General features: G+C 41.0%; 2 protein-coding genes and 1 long non-coding RNA gene across 3 annotated transcripts in view; 2 read left to right on the top strand and 1 right to left on the bottom strand.

Annotated features, from left to right (window-relative positions):
• Positions 1-17,972, top strand: part of LOC134211948 (uncharacterized) — a 42,537-nt gene extending 24,565 nt beyond the window's left edge. The window contains exon 2 of the mRNA XM_062689360.1: positions 17,867-17,972. Coding sequence (XP_062545344.1) covers positions 17,867-17,911 — 45 coding nt within the window. The 3' untranslated portion in view covers positions 17,912-17,972. The remainder of the gene's footprint in view (positions 1-17,866) is intronic.
• On the bottom strand, positions 93-1,949 carry LOC134211940 (uncharacterized). Its single transcript, XR_009979157.1, has 5 exons — positions 1,533-1,949; positions 1,155-1,463; positions 888-1,093; positions 185-835; positions 93-118 (listed from the first exon to the last, which is right to left on the bottom strand). It is a non-coding gene; the product is annotated as an uncharacterized LOC134211940 (long non-coding RNA).
• On the top strand, positions 2,448-15,856 carry LOC134211946 (inactive selenide, water dikinase-like protein). The gene is made up of 2 exons (XM_062689356.1): positions 2,448-3,229; positions 14,372-15,856. Exons 1-2 carry the CDS (start codon positions 2,717-2,719, stop codon positions 15,053-15,055), a joined length of 1,197 nt encoding a protein of 398 aa, XP_062545340.1. The 5' UTR covers positions 2,448-2,716; the 3' UTR covers positions 15,056-15,856.
• Positions 17,973-19,276: the final 1,304 nt, after the last annotated feature.

Here is a 19,276-nt window from a genome sequence, read left to right as displayed (position 1 = left end):
AGTGACAGTAGGATTTTGTTATCACTTTCTGACTAAACTAAGTTTAATTACCTTTTTCTTGCACATAACTTTCACAGTAGTGTTTTCTTAGTTTTAGACGGCATAAATGTATAATAGGCTATAAGAAACATTACAATTATAATTTAGGTTAGGTTATTTTACGTTTACAATTAACTTCTCTAACCGTACTATAGTTTTGTAGTTTGTTTTGCCGTACTATTTTTACCGTACTATTAGTATTAAGGACACAATTCCCACTTAGAATAAGGTACAAAGCTTTTAAAACACACAATTTTGTGACAATTTTTAACAATTAATACACGACGCGCACTACGATTTCCTCGGAGGTTACGACAGAGAAGAGAATCTTCATTGCCTTTGGCTGAGGTATTTATTATAAAACGAGTGTTAAGATGGAGCTCAAACTTCGTCCAAAATACGAAGTTTGACATTTCATATTTCTCCGACCTTTGTATGTATGTTCTGATCAAAACTAGTAGTGACCTCTGTTTGTCAAATCTTTTTGGACATTTTCATTTGTTTCGCTATTTGTGTCACCGTTTGCATGAACGTGCATTGATATGGAACGGATGGAAATGGTGTATGCACTCTCATTGAATGCTGTCGGTTTGGATGGATAGGGTGGGACAAGAAAGGAAATCTTGCGGTGGAGCCGCAAGTCAATCACATGAAACCGAACGGTTACAAGGGCCAGCAGGAGTTTGCCCGACTTCTCTTTGTAATGCGGCCTCGAATGTGGCATACAGGTGCGTCTGGCGGATCATCGTAGTCATGCAGCCCACGAATAGAGGTGTTGTCCAATTGGTCGTTTTAGCTACATACAAATAATACTTAAACTTACGAATGGAATCCAACAAACTTCTTACCTTTACCGTCTCCATCATTCTTCAATACCGCGCTTTATTGCTGCGTGAAACCTGCATCCTGTCTATACTAATTACAGTTACCGTGAACGCTTTATTAGCGCCGGTGAAACATTTTTGGACTTCACATACCTCAGGTGGTGAAGTGCAGTGATTAAATGGAGTTTTCGAAACGGGTGAATGATCGTGCTACTGGGTGAATGATATCTCTATCGAAAAAAAAACAACCGTTAAGTGGGAGGTGTACACTACAGAAGAAAAATTACTTACCTGTTCGATCTTCTGAAATTTAGCTTGTGAAACATCTCTGATCCCCTCGCTCTCATTCATGTGTGTAATCCGTGCTAATGTTGCTAATCGAGTATCGGTTATCCGAGATGTGTGTGTCATGAAAAATTCCCCAAAGCTGGCTGGCATTCGTTTCGATGAATGCGAGAAATTAACAAAAGCACCACTTCGTCGGGTTCGATTTGCTCTGCAAGACGACAGACAAACACAGACGGATGTAAGCATTCAGCTCTGGGATTCTGGATACATTCCCAGATTCAGCCCCACTTGATGAGCATGATAGAGATGCGTCTGAAAATGATCGGAATTGGAACTTGAGTTTAATTTGAAAGGGATAGAAACTTACAGATGTACCATTACCATCAGAGAGAGTCGTTTTCCGCCGGAATCTGCCCGTTTTTATCAGTTTTTCGTTCATGAATTCCGCTGGAGCAAAATATGTTAATTCAGAGGTATATTAGCAACGCGGGCTAATGCGATTTTCAAGAAAAAAAGGAAATCTCGCAAATGTTTCCCAATTGAAAAAACAGCAAGGTAAAGCTTTGACCGAACCACCAAACACTCGACTCGGTGAAAAAATGACGACGAAAAAAAGCACGAGGTTTTGTGACAGTTGAACCGCTTAATTTATTTGGCGGTATAAGTGTACCGGTAACACATACATGCCCAATCATTCTAAAAAGGAACATGGGTTATGCGTTGGATGAAATTGTGGCTTTGCTAAAGTGGTTTGCGTCCTATCCAGGTAGATTCCTGTTCGCTTTTAGACATCCTTCCATGCGGGAATTGTATATAATCCGTCCATCAAAAAATATTTGAGGTCAACTTTCCCAAAGAACCCATATTTTTTAAGCCTCTAACTATTTTTGAAATCGAGAACAAAAACCGAAAGTGCTGCACGTGTTAAGCGGCCTGAAAAATTCACCCGAAAAAACAGCACTTTTTCGACTTTTGTTTTAAATTAAAAAAAAAAAAGGCGTCAAAAAATATGGGTTCTTTGGGAAGGTTGACCTTAAATAAGCCAAAGAATCGATTGAGCAAATAACATTTTTTGACAGGAAAGGTCAATAATTTGTCTCCACCCAGAAAAGAATATTATATGATCTGGTCGCACTGCAAACTCTCCAAGAACGGGCTCCGCCCTTTGCGCATTTTTGACAATCGACGCGTGTGAACGAGCCTTTCCGCTGCATCGTTTTCGCCGCGGGAGAAATTTCTAGATTTGCTCCGCCAGCGCGGCCACCGCTAGCGCAGGGTAGCCAAACTTTCGATTTTCCTCCACTGACAGACACGCGCCAGAGCTTGGACATAACAGACGCTACGTTCTCTTCGTTCGTTCGGCTTTGCGCTCCATTCAAACGCAGGCATAAAAGAAAAAAGTCCTCATCAAAGTCGGCCATCTTGGTTGAAGTAAATTTTGAGTGTGCCCCGTCAGTGCGCCCAAAGCGGAAAAAGACGAGAAAAGTGAAGCCGATTTCGGTGCGGTGTGCGTGATCAGAGTGATTCAGTGAAATTATTAAATTAATTAACTGTTCTGTGCTGAAATGGGTGATTATCATCACGATTCGCTCGGCACAACCCAAATGGAGATCGGAGGCAATCCGGGTTTGGGACTGCGGCGTGCCTTCGACCCGACCGCCCATGATTTGGAAGCTTCGTTCCGATTAACACGCTTCGCCGATCTGAAAGGCCGCGGCTGTAAAGTACCGAAGGATGTGCTTGAAAAGTTGGTGTCCTCGCTGCAGCAGGATTACACACAGGATCCGGAGGCGGCTTACCTGTCCATGTCGTCGCCGCGAATTGGAATCGGACTGGACTGTTCGGTGATTCCGCTGCGGCACGGTGGCCTTTGCATGGTCCAAACGACGGACTTCTTTTACCCGATTGTGGACGATCCCTACATGATGGGTAAAATCGCCTGTGCCAACGTTCTCAGCGATCTGTACGCCATGGGAGTGACCGAGTGCGACAACATGCTGATGCTGCTGGCCGTGAGCACCAAAATGACCGAGAAGGAACGAGACGTGGTCATTCCGCTCATTATGCGAGGATTTAAGGTAGGTTTGGATTGTTTTCTTTTTGTGTTGGCTTCGAAAAGCCGGTATCAACAAAAGTCTGTTGATCTGAAATTGGGTAATAGGCCGTTTACATATTCGCTAAATCCATCAAACAATGCACTATCCAAAAATACTAGCATAATGTAAACAGTTGTTGTCATCTGCTAATAAGTTATAGGATTATGCTTATTTTTCGATAGTCAGTCAATTATTATGCTATGCTACTTAATACTGAATACATGCTTTTTAGTCTGTAAGATTAATAACATGAATAACATAGTTGAAGACTGTAAATAAATAAATAAAATAGACTAAATGCACGAACAGTTTATACTTTTTACCACGAACTTGATAATATTGACGCAGAACAAAAACCTTGAAGAACCAATCACTTAGGCAATCAAAGTAATTCAACGAGCGCATACCATACCAAAGACAAGAGTGACATCCTACAAATCAAAATTGTAAAGATGATGTCTTTTGAGCCAGTTCAACGTCTTAATGGACGGCATGATACTTTGTAAGAACTGCTGCAAAAGTTATAAACTAGTCATTTTTGTGAACCGGGGATAGAATACTTTCTTATATTTGATTTAAAAAAAAAACTTCCGATTCAGTTTCTACGATGATTGGGCTGTTCCATGTAAGTCGAAGAAACTGCTTCGGTAGATTTTGAGCGATCATAATGACAAAAGAATATAAAAACTGATAAAATGATTTGAATGACAATAAAAGTACAAAAATGACTTCAAAAATTTACGAAGTTAGCATTAAACCTTTCTGGTAAACTGCTTTGAAAAAATTACACTGGAGTCGGTTTTTACGCGGGGGATACGTGCCACGTAAATCAAAAACGCGTAAAAACGACTTCATTGAAAACCAATTTTTGCGTGTTTTCCGACCTTTTTAAAAAACAGCGTACTTTCGAAATAAAATAGCGTAAAAACGACTTTTAATCGAAAATTCTCGGTTACTTATTCAAAGATTCAAACGTCGATTTGTATAATCTGATGGCACTCCCACGCAAACCAACTCCACCAACAGGTAGCCGAAGGCTTCCCCTCCCTTTCTGTGGTGATGGTTTGCGTAGAAGTGCTATCGGATTGGACAAATCGACGTTTGAATCTTTGTTTACAAAATCACATATGTCCTTTGTAGGTATGCCCATATTGCCCCATAGATACATGGTTTTGAAAAAAAAAGTTTTGTGATAAATTCAGATTTGTATCTCTTGAGGGACTGATACTTCTAGTGAAGACACAAACACGTTGAGTAACAAACGAACTTGTGGAGATTTTATTAATGACGTGTTAACAGGTTGGGATTGTGTAACGGAATGAATGTTAAGAAAAAATAACAAGTATCGGTAACTGCGTTAGCAACCAGTGCGAGAGTTGGGCGATTGCTACTGTGTTAATACCCCCTCTCAATCGGCCATTCCAAGTTGGTAGCACAGATCTTCTAGACGCTTCCGATCCATAGGCTTCGTAAACATATCTGCCAGTTGGTGTTGAGTTGCTATATGCTCGATTTTCAAACGCCCACTTGCAATATGGTCACGTAGAAAATGATGTTTTATGTCAATGTGTTTTGATCGCTTCGATTCCAAATTGCGAGACATTCCTATGCAACCCTGGTTATCTTCAAATATGACGAAGGCTTCTTGTACTTGTTTTATTTTTAAATCTTCAAGAATTCCAGCGATCCATATTCCTTCAGATGTCGCAGAACTAAGGGCCACATATTCGGCTTCGCTAGAGGAAGTGGCAACTGTTGTTTGTTTTTTGCTTGACCATGACACCAAGTTCCCGAAAACCTTGAATATGTAACCACTAACTGATTTCCTGTCAATGGTATCTGATGCCCAGTCGGCATCCGCGAACCCAACCAACGGTTCTGCTTCAATGTGCCGCTTGAATTCAAGACATTTTGATTTAGTTCCTTCAAATAACGAACTAATCTCTTCAAACATTGCCAATGGGAAGATGATGGATTCTGTTGAAATCGTCCAAGGAAGCTTACAGGAAAACATACATCCGGTCTGGTGCATAGCATGATATACATTATGGTTCCCAGAAGTTCCCGATAAGGTTCGCTAGTAGAATCACCAATACCAGGCAACATTGAACCTTTTTCCATAGGTGTTTGGACCGGATTGCATTCATTCATCCCAAACCGGACCAACAGCTTGTCGATATTCGTTTCTTGAGATAAACGCATACTGCTTCCTTCCTTATTGCAACATAGTTTGACTCCTAGAAAATGGTTGGCTTCTCCACAATCTGTCATATCGAAAATTGACTTCAGCTGCTTCTTAAGGGCCATTATTGATGTGTTCTTCCTTCCGGCAATAAGCAGGTCGTCCACATAGAGCACGATGTAAATTTCATTCCCAGCGCAAATTCTTGTATACAAACAATAATCGTGTTTTGAACGCTCGAATCCCAGTTCTAACAGTTTCTCGTTGAACTTCTCGTTCCAACACCTTGGAGACTGCTTTAACCCGTAAAGTGACTTGACCAATCTACATACTGTATTTGGAGGTGCATCGACTCCATCAGGTACCGCCATGAAAATTTTTTCTTTCAAATCTCCGTGCAAGAATGCCGTCTTTACATCCATTTGATGGAAAAAGAATCCTTGATGTATGCCAGCTGCCAGGACAATTCGTATTGTGGTTAGTTTTGCAACTGGAGCGAAAATTTCATCAAAGTCCAGGCCTGGTTTCTGCAAGAATCCCTTCACTACAAGTCTGGCTTTGTGTCGCATCGGTTGACCATTCACGTCCTCTTTTATCCGAAAAATCCATTTTGATTTCAACGGCTTCACTCCGGCTGGACACTTCGTGAATTGCCAAACGTTAGTTTCCTCCATGGATCGAAGTTCGTGTGCAACGGCCTCCATCCATTCTTTTCGATCTGGTCGATCTTTGATTTCTCGCTTAACTTTTCAAAAGGTCCTAAGTAACATTTTTTTCATGAATTAATTTGACTAGCGCAATCAACAGAACAACATGCAAGCTTTTGATTGCAGTACTCAAATTAATTCATGAAAAAAATGTTACTTAGGTCCTTTTGAAAAGTTAAGCGAGATTTCGTCGAACGTCTCAGGTGCATCTGATGGAAATATGCTGCCAGCAGTAGCTCTATACCCAGTAAAATAATCTAAAAACTTACCGGGGAGCCTGCGCTCCCGTCTGCTGTGCCTCGACAATTCTTCTTGTCTTTCTGTTTGCAGAGGGAGCGCGCTGCTGACGTTTTCTTCCAGTTCTGGTTCACTTTCATGAGCATTAAGTTGCGTATTGATGATAGAAACATTTTCGTGATTATCTCGATCTTCATTATGATTCTGAATTAGTTCATCATCCATAATTTGTGCTTCATCTTCCCCCTCTTGCTCGAAAGAAAACCTGACTGACAAGGGTACAGTTTCAACTTTGATTTTCATTTTGTCTTCGGCATAAGGAAACGAACATTCATCAAATTTAACATCTCTTGATATGCGAACCTTCTTCATTTCCCTATCCCATAGTCGGTAGCCATTCGGTGCATAGCCGATCATCACCATTTCACGGCTTTTTGGATCCAGTTTCTTCCGTAGTTGTGCTGGTATCCAGGAATAACATTTGCATCCGAAGATACGCAATTTGTCCAAGTTCGGTTTACAGTTGAACCACATTTCTGCTGGAGAGGCACCACTAGGCAAGGCTGACGTAGGATTGCGGTTCAATTGCTTCTTCAATAGATAGATTTGCGCAAAGTGACTGTAGTCGTCAATAAAGCTGACAAAATATCGGGATCCGTCCCACGCCGGTGGATCAATGGGACCACAGACATCTGAGTGTATTCTCTCGAGAGGGCGAGTCGCACGTTGTCTAGTACCATTGAAAGGTTCCCTGCATTGCTTACCTTGAATACATGGTTCACAAATTCCAATTTTTGGTGCTTTGTTAACTCCTTTAAGTACGCCATGCCTAGCCATCGTATCCAGTCCTTGTTGACTAATGTGGCCCAAGCGCCGGTGCCACAGTTTTCCAGCTTCAATGTCACATATATTGGCTTCCTTCTTCGGCACGTCTATTTCAAGCTCGTATAAGTTTCCTCGTAAGTACGCTGTAGCAATTAATCTGCCATTCAACTTAAGTATTGCTGACTTCCCATTGAACACAACTTCAATTCCTGCTGTAGCCAATTTCTTGACTGACATTAGGTTATCACGAAGGCTTGGCACATATAGGACATCTTTCACATGGAGTGGAATTCCACGGTTACTTTTTCCAATAATAACACCCACTTGTTTGGCCTCCAAAAACTGACCATCCTTCGCGACGTTTATAATCACCGGCTGGGGAACAGGTTTCAGGGATGTGAAGTAGGCTTTCGTATTAACGAGATGGTCACTCGATCCAGAGTCTAATTTAAAAACGATCTTCCCGACGCTTTCTCGCTTGAAATTCCCTCGATCCATCAGGAATGCTACTGCTTTGGAAGAATTCGCCACATTTGCATTTGCTTTACCTTTCCTGCAATCCTTTTTCATATGGCCTCTTCTTCCACATGCATGACATTTACCGTTGAACCTTGCTTCTTTCCTTTGTTTGTCACCAACAAACGCCGCCGGCTTGTCCTCCAGGGTGTAGTTTCGTTCGTTTCGCTTCGACTCTTCATCTATCAGACGAGTCTTTATTACTTCGTACGTTAGCTCGTTTTCAGGTAAGTTTTCTAGAGCAGTTACCAGTGCGTCGTATGATTCCGGAAGTGTCAACGCCAGAGATGAACAAATATCACTTTCTTCTAGCTTTGATCCCGCCATTCGCAACTGACGAATTAGGTCTTCAAATTCCAGCAAATGAGTTCGAATTGAGCTGCCGTCCTTTAGATGCAATCTTGCAATTTGCTTCCGGATCAGGGTCTGCCTTCCAGCTGATTTCTTCGCAAACGTATCTTCGAGACTCTTCCACATTGCTTTTGAAGTGGCCTTATCCCGGACACATCCAAGATACTCGTCAGACACGAAACCCACCAATAACGCTTTGGCCTTCCTATCCATTTCTTTGAATTTGGCCGCTTCGGCAGCTGCCTCAGGAGCGTCCTCTACGATGGCATCCCACACGTTCACAGACTCCAAGTAGATTTGAACACGGAACTGCCAGACGTCATAGCCTTTCCCAGCGAATTGCTGAATTCCGTTTATCGCAGCTTCTTTGCGTTGGTCGCCCATAACCTCTTGAGGGACTGATACTTCTAGTGAAGACACAAACACGTTGAGTAACAAACGAACTTGTGGAGATTTTATTAATAACGTGTTAACAGGTTGGGATTGTGTAACGGAATGATTGTTAAGAAAAAATAACAAGTAGGAGAAACCGCCAAATGTTGAACGGGTAATTTTGTCGCCTATTGTTGAACTCCCATAAGAAATGCACGTGGGTTCAACAATAGGCGAAGAAATTAGCCGTTCAACATTTGACGAATTACCCTATCGGTAACTGCGTTAGCAACCAGTGCGAGAGTTGGGCGATTGCTACTGTGTTAATAGTATCAGTACAAACATGTGTGCACAATATTCAATTATAATAGATCTTTTGATTGTGATGCATTTTTGACCTGTATTTTAAACAGTTTTGTGTAAGAACCTTATTTATAAACTTCAAATCTTATAATAATTTTGCCTATGCAGAGGAAATTTACATTTTCAAGTGTATTTTCAGTATAAAGCAGCCAATGCTGAATAAAAGAAAAGCCTCCGCAAATAATCCCTTAAACTTCAACTCGACTATTAACCAAATATCTATCAGCTAGTCAGTTTGTGCCGAATATATTTCATCTTTTATCGTTTATGCAGCTTTCATATAGTCATAAAACAGCTCTGTCTAAATTATCAACAAAGCTTATCGGTTAAGAGCTTATGTATGTATTTAAGTTGCTTGTTAGCAACTTCCCATATTACAGTGAGTAGCATTCACAATGAAAACGATTTCGCTGTTGTTATAGCACTAACAATATAGCGTAATGGCGCTATAAATTGTAACGATTGATTTTACCACCCTATTATAATTTGCTCACTGTCCATTCAAAAAATAAAATACAACATGAGCTTTCGGCATACTTGTGCTGCCACCTATCAGATACTAGGGTAACGCTGACGGTGTAATTTTCGCGTATAGGTATTGAGCTCCACTCATATAAGTTCACTCCTTCTACTCTACCAAACGACGGCAAGCGATTTTATGTTCATCCGATGGGACTCTAGCAATATGGTTTGCACTGAGTAATCGAATGTATTATCTAAATTTTAAGTGGGGGTCTTTTGTACCTACCTGGAAATCACCCGAGTAGATTTTCTTTAATCCAAACAATGATTGGAAATTCTATACCCATAGGGGTACAATAGAATCCTGTATTGGATTATGACGCCATTTGGACAGAGTGTTTAGTTCAATGCAGACGTACTCTCACGTGCAATTTGAAAGCTAAGTGAAGCCTAAAAGCGAATTTGGTAAATTGTTATCAACCAGTTCGCAGCATTTAATTCTAATAATAGTTAGATAGTTGTGAAAACATAGTAAGTGCAGATAATTCGTTGTGAAGAAATGATTGCTAATGAAAATTACTAGTCCTGTTTTAGAATTTCGTAGAAAACACGATAGTACAAAAGCACGTGTTCTTAGCGTAGGACTAGGGATTGGTAGATAATATCCCAATCCGCTTAGGTAAGCTATAATGATTATCCTTTTGTGAGAATCGACCTAATTATCCCGTTGAATAGGAATCCCTACTCAACGTGGGGTGCCTATGTGTACTCAGCGAAGGGACTGACCACACGTGCTGCCGTATCAAGTCGTTATCAGTCGAGTCGCCCAGGAGTCAGTTAGATCGAGCAGTGGTTCCACAACCGAATCAAGCCATTCGTCCGAGTCGTAAGTGAGGTGTTGCGTTTTCCACCCGTACGACCCATAACCACCCCCAAAGCTTCGTTGCCGAAGAGTACTCGCCCACCAACGTTTCGGTCGCCGCCTGAGAGGTTCATTTTTACGCACACGCACACAAGCCGGTCACTCGTGGAAATCTGCTTGACCGGAAGGCACTTTCGGTGCGGTTCACGCGTTCATTGGCGAACCATTTGAACTACGCGAGTACTCGTGAGCTCGAAATCGCTACGCGCGTCTTTTCTGGGACTTAGTGACTCACTGCTCGACCGTGTGACGACAAGATCGGCTACAACTGATTTGAATTCCATGCGTACGCCAACGAAATCACCACCCCATCTCGATGCGTCGTGGGAACTCCTCAACAAGAGCCACGCTTAGAATAGAATTGAGGTAGGATAGATAGTAAGATCGCCCATCCGTCAATTGTAAACCCCTAAAATGAGATGCACAATTAATATACCTGCTTTTGAGTTTGTTACTTCTAGATGCTTTGTTTAAATGGTGTTAGTTTTAATTATAATATTTGATCGGTTTGATGAATGATATTTTTCCATTTGGTCCAAAGGGTTCCCAATTTATTTGCTTCGGGTTTGGGTAGTTGAAGTGAACGAGAGTGTTTGAACCACTTGACTCGCCTAAGGATAAGGGTCTCAGCCGGACTCAAACGTACGTCAGCAGCCTCCCTAGTACTGGGAGTGGCGCTTAAGCTGCTGAACGGTTGTAAGGACATACTTTTTCGTTACAAAATGAACTAACAAAGCTTTTAGGCAACTTCTGTATCTTTGAAGATTACACAACGTTTAAATAAACCTTATACAGTGTTGACCCGATTTTGTCACTCCCCGATTTTGTCTACCCCCGATTTTATCACGTTTTCGACCCGATTTTATCACGTCCCGATTTTGTCACGTTTTCGACCCGATTTTGTCACCCCCAAAAATTTTGTCATTCTTTTTATTTTCGTAAATAATACCAAAAATAACATTGATTTTCATGAAATAACTTTTACCGCCTGTAGTTTATTACGAACGACTTCTGAGTACCTGGGAAATATTCTGTAAGAAATTTCGACAAGAAATAACGGGTACCGTTCACGCATTTGGCCTTTCCAAGGCATAAAATGATTCATATTTGTGGAATGAATTAAAAAAAATGAAAATATTTTTTTTCCAATTTTGTCACATACCCTGTTTTATCACCCCAAAATTCACCAGGGGGGTGATAAAATCGGGATATTACTGTATGTACTGCTTATTTTAATAGCTTATCAGTATGGAATGTCAAAACCGCAATGTTTACATTTGATTTTTGTTGCCGGAGCCAGTGACGGGAAATGTCATATCGATGTCATGGGACTAATTTGTTAATAACTTTTTTCACAAGTAATTTACAATCGTGTGTTTTATATAAACATAAAGCACTCAAAGGATACTTAAACTTTTTCTAATAGGTCATTGCTCTAAAACTGAAAATGGCGGCGTGAGAGCCGAATTAGTGTCAAATGACATTAATGTCATGACATTCCGTGACATTTTTTTAAATTCGTTATCATGCCTCACACTGTATATTTAGAACAATGACCTGTTTGGCAAAGTTGTAGGATCCTTTAAGCATTACATGTTAATAAAAAAATCCGAGTTGTAAGAGACTTTTGAAAAAAGTTATTAGCAAATTAGTAATAGCAACCCCATGACATTTTTTTGACATTTCCCATCACTGGCCGGAGCTGTGTATGAGCTATTGATTTCTGTAATGCAGCTACAAAGGTATTCACTTGCTCTTATAGCAACTGACAAAGCGCTGTCATTAATGCTAGCAGATAGTGTAAGAAAACAAGCCATTTAGAAGCGATATTGCTATCGACGGCTACTGTTAAACGATTAGCAGCAGAGTAGCATCTATACAGATCGAGAAAATGTTGCCTAAAAACAATTTCAGCGATTGATGATGCATAAAAGTTAGCCCACAGAACATGCTGACAGATGTTTGAATAATGGTGAATTATATAATGCTGAAAGCATAATCTTTAAGTTTATGTGCTGAAAGCAGCATGTAGGCCTCTTTCTAACGTTTATACAGCATGAATCTGGAAATTGCGTTAGTAAAACAACCTATAGGGTATGCAAAGAAGCACATCCATAATTTTCTTTGTTATTTACATATGTCAAAGTGACGGTGATGACAGAGCAGCGGCCATTGAATCAAGAGATCAGGAGTTCAAATCTAGGTAGCAACAAAATTGATATTTGAGTTTTCACAAAAAAAACATTAAATAAACTCCGAAATTTACTCTCCTCTCAAATAATATTTAATCAAATTGAATTCAGTGGCTGTATAAAACTTATTTAACAGATTTAAAAAATCTGAATAAGTGCCATTGAAGCGAATTATATTACTAAATGGTTTAATAAAGATTAAAAAAAAATTGTGTAACATGCTGTAAAGTAGTTGTGCAGGCACGTCAAAAACAGCTGAATAGATTCGCCAGATTTGCTTGTAAAAGCATTGACTAGAAGTTCTTGATCATATGTATAGCACACATATTCAGCTTGAAGCCGTATAGACGAGTTGAAATAACATTTACATTGACATTAAATGTTAGTTGGGATGTGGATCATTCTTTTGAAGATCATATAACTTTCACATGATAAAACTTGTCAATTAGCATTAGCATTAGCATTAAGCAGTTCGCACAAATTCGTAGGTGGTACAAGCCAAGACTATTGTATGAGAGTAGCATCACTTTCATCCGTTACCACAGATATTGATTTGGGACTAATCAGTATCTCTTAGATGGAAGCAATGCACTCTCCAATAGTCGAGATCTGTCCTAGCCACGTCCTTGCAAATGCTGAGGAAGGGAAAGGACATTTAGTTGGATACCTACTTGAGAAAGATGAAGAGAACTCTATGCTCACTCATAGGTGCCTCGGGATGTTTTGAAATTGTTAGTGTGGAAGGTTCATAACAGTAGGAATTGTTTTGGTAGAACGTGAAACACAGAAAGAACTAAGATAGAAATACAAAGTAGGAAAAGGGACGAGCCTGGAATTGAACCCATGACCTCCTGCTTATAAGGCAGAAGCGGTAGCCATTAGACCACCGAGCTCGTCTATCACATGATAAAACTTGTCAATAAGCTCAAAATTAGGGTGGCTTATATTCCCCCGTATCTTCATATTGCCCCTACTGCCCCTAACCTTCCACACAATCCCAAAAACCTCTCGTGGCACATATGACAGGTCTTGAGAGTTCTCTGCATCTTTCTTAAGTAGGTGTCCATCCTTTCCCTTCCTCAGCATTCGCAAGGACGTGACCAGGACAGATCTCGACTATTGGAGGGTACATTGCTTCCATCTAAGAATTAGTGATTAGTCCCAAATCAATATCTGTGGTAACGGATGAAAGTGATGCTACTCTCGTACAATAGTCTTGGCTTGTACCACCTACGAATTTGTGCGAACTGCTAAATGCTAATGCCAATGCTAATTTATCGGTTACGATTGTACAAATAAAACATACAAATGATCTTTACAAACCTCATTCTCCCAAAGAATATGATAAATATTTCCTCCTTGAAAAAGACGAAGTATTTAAAAAAAAATCGCGCTGATGTCAATTCCTTTTCCTAATTTATTTCCCATCAAACCAATTACTTATCTGTACGAAGTCGTTTCTGTGGTTGTTTGCGGTGACGCCCTGCAGATCCCAGATAAATAAGAGTTGAATGCGCGATTCCTTGTGATAAACTTACATCGCCTTGTTTTTCAATTCAAATCTCCTTCCTGAGTTCCGTGTCAGCAAAGTTGTATCTCTAAACGACAAGACGATGGCTCTGGATCGGACCTGTTTCATTATTTTACAAATTCGTCACACATCCAGAAGAGCTTCGGAACAGCTTTTATATGGTGATCTTACCTCACTTTCCTATATTTTGTTTTTCGAAGGAATTTGAATATCTAAAAAAAAACATACAATTTTCCCAATTTGTTCAAAACATTATAAAATAGATGTTCTCCATTACTTGGAAAAATTGTAATGAAACTCCAGCTATGTGATAAGCAGATGTTAACACCGCAGAATAATTGCGTGCCTACAAAAGTGCAAGAATGTTTTCTAAAAAACACGTGATTTCTTGAACAGACTTAACAACAACCATATTATAATACCAGCTTCATTATTCCATTCTTTCTCTTCCATTCCTATTTCAGGATTCCGCTCTAGAGGCCGGGACGTCTGTCACCGGAGGGCAGAGTGTGGTCAACCCCTGGAGTACAATCGGTGGAGTGGCGACCACAATCTGCCAGCAGAATGAATTCATCGTTCCGGACAACGCCGTCGTGGGTGATGTGTTGGTCCTGACGAAGGCCCTCGGAACTCAAGTTGCCGTCAACGCGCACCAATGGTTGGATCAATCGGAACGTTGGAACCGCATCAAGCTGGTCGTTTCCGAGGAGGACGTTCGCAAAGCTTATCACCGGGCGATGGATTCCATGTCGCGGTTGAACCGTATCGCTGCCCGATTGATGCACAAGTACAACGCTCACGGTGCCACAGACATCACTGGATTCGGACTCCTAGGCCACGCACAAACATTGGCATCACATCAAAAGAACGACGTTTCCTTCGTAATTCACAACCTTCCCGTTATCGCCAAGATGGCCGCTGTTGCCAAGGCCTGCGGAAACATGTTCCAGTTGTTGCAGGGCCACTCGGCAGAAACCTCCGGAGGTTTGTTGATTTGTTTGCCACGTGAACAGGCCGCCGCTTACTGTAAGGACATCGAAAAGCAGGAGGGTTGCCAAGCATGGATTATTGGCATTGTTGAGAAGGGCAACCGCACGGCTCGAATCATTGACAAACCACGAGTGATTGAAGTTCCCGCTAAAGAGTAAGATCTCATCATTTTGTGAAAAGCATTCTTTCCTTTTTATTGAGCAGTTTGACGAATCCGACCGTAATAGCCTATTCAGACTATTAGCTCATTATAATTTGATAAAGAGTATCATTATATCAAAGTACACATCCAATATTCACTGAATAATAATCTAGATGACTTTTTATATCAAGATACACTTTATTAAGTGATGAAGCTCAAAGTCTGAATAGGTTGTAATGGTTTATCTGTTGAGATGTTTGTAATATTTCAACAATTCTGAAGTAAAGTTACTCTTCTTACAATCCAAACATTTTTTATCCTTATAAAAACAAGTCAGAACCTTCAATAATTTTAGTTTTTTAAGCTCAGACACTATTTTAGCCGACATGCAATGATATTGATAACGATAACGTTTTAGCCGACTTGAAATACAGCAACTATGAGAGTAGAAATCTATACAAAATGATGTGATGATTGTGATTCAAGTCAGCTTGTCGTTCTGCTAAATTTGCGTTTTTTTCCCTTAGTGTTGTATCAGATTGAAGAGAAAATTAATCCAGTCTGACCAAAAAAAGGTCAGAAATGTAACAAACAACATAGGCATAAGATCAAATAACATTTTATTTTCCGAATCAAACTGTAACCGATATCTAAAGACCTTCAACTTTCTGTGGTGAAAAGTAATATAAATTTTTCGTTTTATGAAAAAGCTTTCGAAAATATTTTCCAACAAACTACGATTACGATGCGCACCACACAGCAGCAAAACATTTTGTAGATGATAGATTATGAAGATAATAAAACTAATTGAAAATCATTTCTTTTTTTTATATATATACCGACTCAGACCTGTGTATCACTTCTCAGATAGGTTTTTCAACGTTTATTGAACATTGTAATGCTTGTATGGATAAATCATTCGTTTTCATCAACTACACATCGCAGCGAAATTGGATCTAGGGCAATAATCCTATACGGGAATACGGGAACATCCATTAAATACGTTGGGAGGGGGTTTACCTGAGGTGTGACGATCCATACCAAATTTTCAGATGCTTTATATGAAAAGTGTAATGGGAGGGGGAGTTGAAAATGGCCAATTTTTACGTTACGTAATTAATGGATCTTTCCCATGTAAAAGCAACGATAGATAGAAAGATCCTATTATACCGTTCATTTATTTAGATAGTCTGATCCTGAATTTGGACCATGCAGCGTCGCACAAATCAGCTTAAAAAGCTTTGCCGGAAAGCCATGATCTAGCATTATATGCCACAGTTCGTTCTGTTTCACTAATCTTACGCCCCTTAATTTATTTATTTATTTGATGTAAATCAACTGGCTAAGACAACCCCAATGATTATTTACCCATCTTAACCTGGTGACCCATCTTGCCCCACCTTATCCTGTTCAGGATAAGGGGGGGCAAGATGGGTCAGTGCCATTTTTGAACAGCGTAGAGTATGGCAAGAAACAATATTTTTCAGCCATGTTTCTTATGCGAAACACACTTTATATAAATCGAATAATCGAAAGCAATGTGAAATTTAAACATTTTTAGTAATAAAGCAAGACCATGCTTTGGGTGGCTGGGTTCGATTCCCGGTGCCGGTCTAGGCAATTTTCGGATTGGACAATTGTCACGTCATTCGACTACAGGAATCGGGTGACGGATAAGACTCGACTCGTGTCGATTCGCACGAGACGCAGAATAAACCTGAACCTGCAGAATTTCTGTTATTTCAAAAACTCTGGCTTACAGATTATGAGCTAATTTTATAGATCCACGTATGAAGGCTAAATTTAAATGTTTCTATTTTAAAGACATGTGCACCTCGCCTTCTTGTTCCTGTCGGATCGTTTTCGAGAACCATTTTCACCGGATTACTGTTAAAAATTCTGGCTACGTGCCCGGCCCACCGCAGTCTTCCGATTTTCGATTACCGTCCGCCATCTGCACCCCACCATAGATGGTACGCAGCACTTTCATTTCTAAAACTCCCAGTGCGCGTTGGTCCTCCACGAGTATCGTCCAGGTCTCGTGCCCGTAGAGAACTAATAAGCGTTTTGTAGATAGTAAGTTTGGTACGGCGGCGAACTCTATTCGATCGGAGCATTTTGCGGAGTCCAAAGTACGTACGATTTCCTGCCATGATGCGTTTCCGAATTTCTCTGATGGTATCGTTCTCGGCGGTTACCAGTGAGCCCAAGTACACGAATTCTTCAACCACCTCGATTTTCACCACCGATAGGAACTCGTGGTGGGTGGTTTACATTGTCCTCTCTTGAGCCTCTTCCTATCACGTACTTCGTCTTCGACGTGTTGATGACTAGTCCAATCCGTTTAGCTTCGTTTTTCAGTCTGATGTAGACTTCCTCTATCCTCTCAAAGTTACGTGCCATGATATCAATGTCGTCGACGAAACTAAATAACTGGACGGACTTCGTGAAAATCTTACCACTCGTGTCAATCCCTGCCCTTCGTATTACTCCCTCCAAAGCGATGTTGAATAACAGACACGAAAGACCATCACCTTGCCGTAACCCTCTCGAGTCTGAAGGGACTCGAGAATGCCGCTGAAACTCGAACTACGCAATCACCTGATTCATCGTCGATCAACCGTATCAGTTTATCCGGAAATTCGTTTTCGTGCATTTGCTGCCATAGCTGCTGGTCCCGATCGATTGTATCATATGCGGCTTTGAAGTCGATAAATAGATGATGTGTGGACACGTTGTATTCACGGCATTTCTGCAATACCTGACGTACGGCGAACACCTAATTTTGGGTAGAGGGTTGTAACCTCGTCTGTTCCCTAAAATATAGGTTTTGACCCGTAGTGGGTGGCTGAATATGAAAATAACAATCTAAGGAGAAAAAATATGAACAATCGGTAAAGGACACGCCAATGTTAAAGGAAACTCGATAGGGGAGGACGGGGCAAATTTATTACTGGACATATTTTTAACGAAACATAAGATACCTAATAAAAAAAACATAGCGGTGATGGTGCCTTTTTCGTTTTTTTTTGAGTGACTTTTGGTATGAAAAAAAAAGTATTTTGGCCATAACCTCTGAGCCCATAGTCCAATCCGGCCAATTTTCGACGGGAAACAATGGGACAGGATTCTGCATCGAATGCAAGTTGTTGCGAGCAAATCGGCTTAGGGTAAGTGCCTAAAAAAAGTTAGATTTTTTTCTGTAAACAAATGTATTTTGGCCATAACTTTGAAACCCATAGTCCGATCTGTCCAATTTTCAATACTAAACAATAGGACAAGATTCTGCGTAGAATGAAGCCTGTTGCAAAAAAAGAAAAAACCCATTTTAATTCACCGAGTAGTGGATGCTGCCTTTCTTGCATTTACTTGAGACACCAACCTTATGTGGGGCTTAAAGGGTTCGATAAACCGTTTCCTTAATAATTGTAATGAAATTCAATAGTGATCAACAAGGCTTTGTCCACTATCGAAAAAAAAACTTGTTGCGATTTAAGATTACTATATAAAAAGTTGTCTAAAGTTTTTCTTAGCTTTTGTGCACACATATACACACACACATATATGCACACGGACAGACTGGTCAAGAATAAGAGGAAACCGAAGACGTCAAGGGCCGAAAAGAAGGCCCAGGCGAATGAGGGTAGCAGAAAGTCTAGGGTAGGCGCCAATCGCTCCAGGGGCGATGCCCTAGTCATCAAAACGGACGAGGCTAAGTACTCGGACGTCTTGAAGGCGATGAGGAGTGATGTCAAGCTCGGTGAACTCGGCGCCGACGTACGTCGAATAAGACGTACCCGGACGGGCGAGATGATCCTCGAGCTAAAGCGGGGCGTCTCGCAAAAGGGCGCCGCCTACAAGAAGTTGGCGGAGGAAGTCCTAGGCGAGACGGTCAAGGTGAGGGCACTCACGACGGAGGTGAATCTAAGGGTTAAAGACCTGGACGAGATCACCGAAGTCGAAGAGCTCGTCACGGCACTGCGGCGACAGTGTGAAGTGGAGGCGTCCACCGCAGCCGTTCGGCTACGGAAAGGTCCAGCAGGGACACAGGTAGCATTGGTTCGGCTACCTGCAGCTGACGCCTCCAAGGTAGTCAAGTTAGGGAGCGTCAAGGTGGGGTGGTCGGTATGCCCTGTGGGCATATACGAGCAACCCGAAGTTTGCTTCAAGTGCCTGGAACCGGGGCACAAGCAATGGGACTGCAAAGGCCCTGACAGAAGCAAGCTCTGTCGACGCT

Source organism: Armigeres subalbatus, chromosome 2 (genome assembly GCF_024139115.2).
Source record: "Armigeres subalbatus isolate Guangzhou_Male chromosome 2, GZ_Asu_2, whole genome shotgun sequence".
Lineage (NCBI taxonomy): Eukaryota > Metazoa > Arthropoda > Insecta > Diptera > Culicidae > Armigeres > Armigeres subalbatus.
This window is presented reverse-complemented; position numbering and strand designations above follow the sequence as displayed.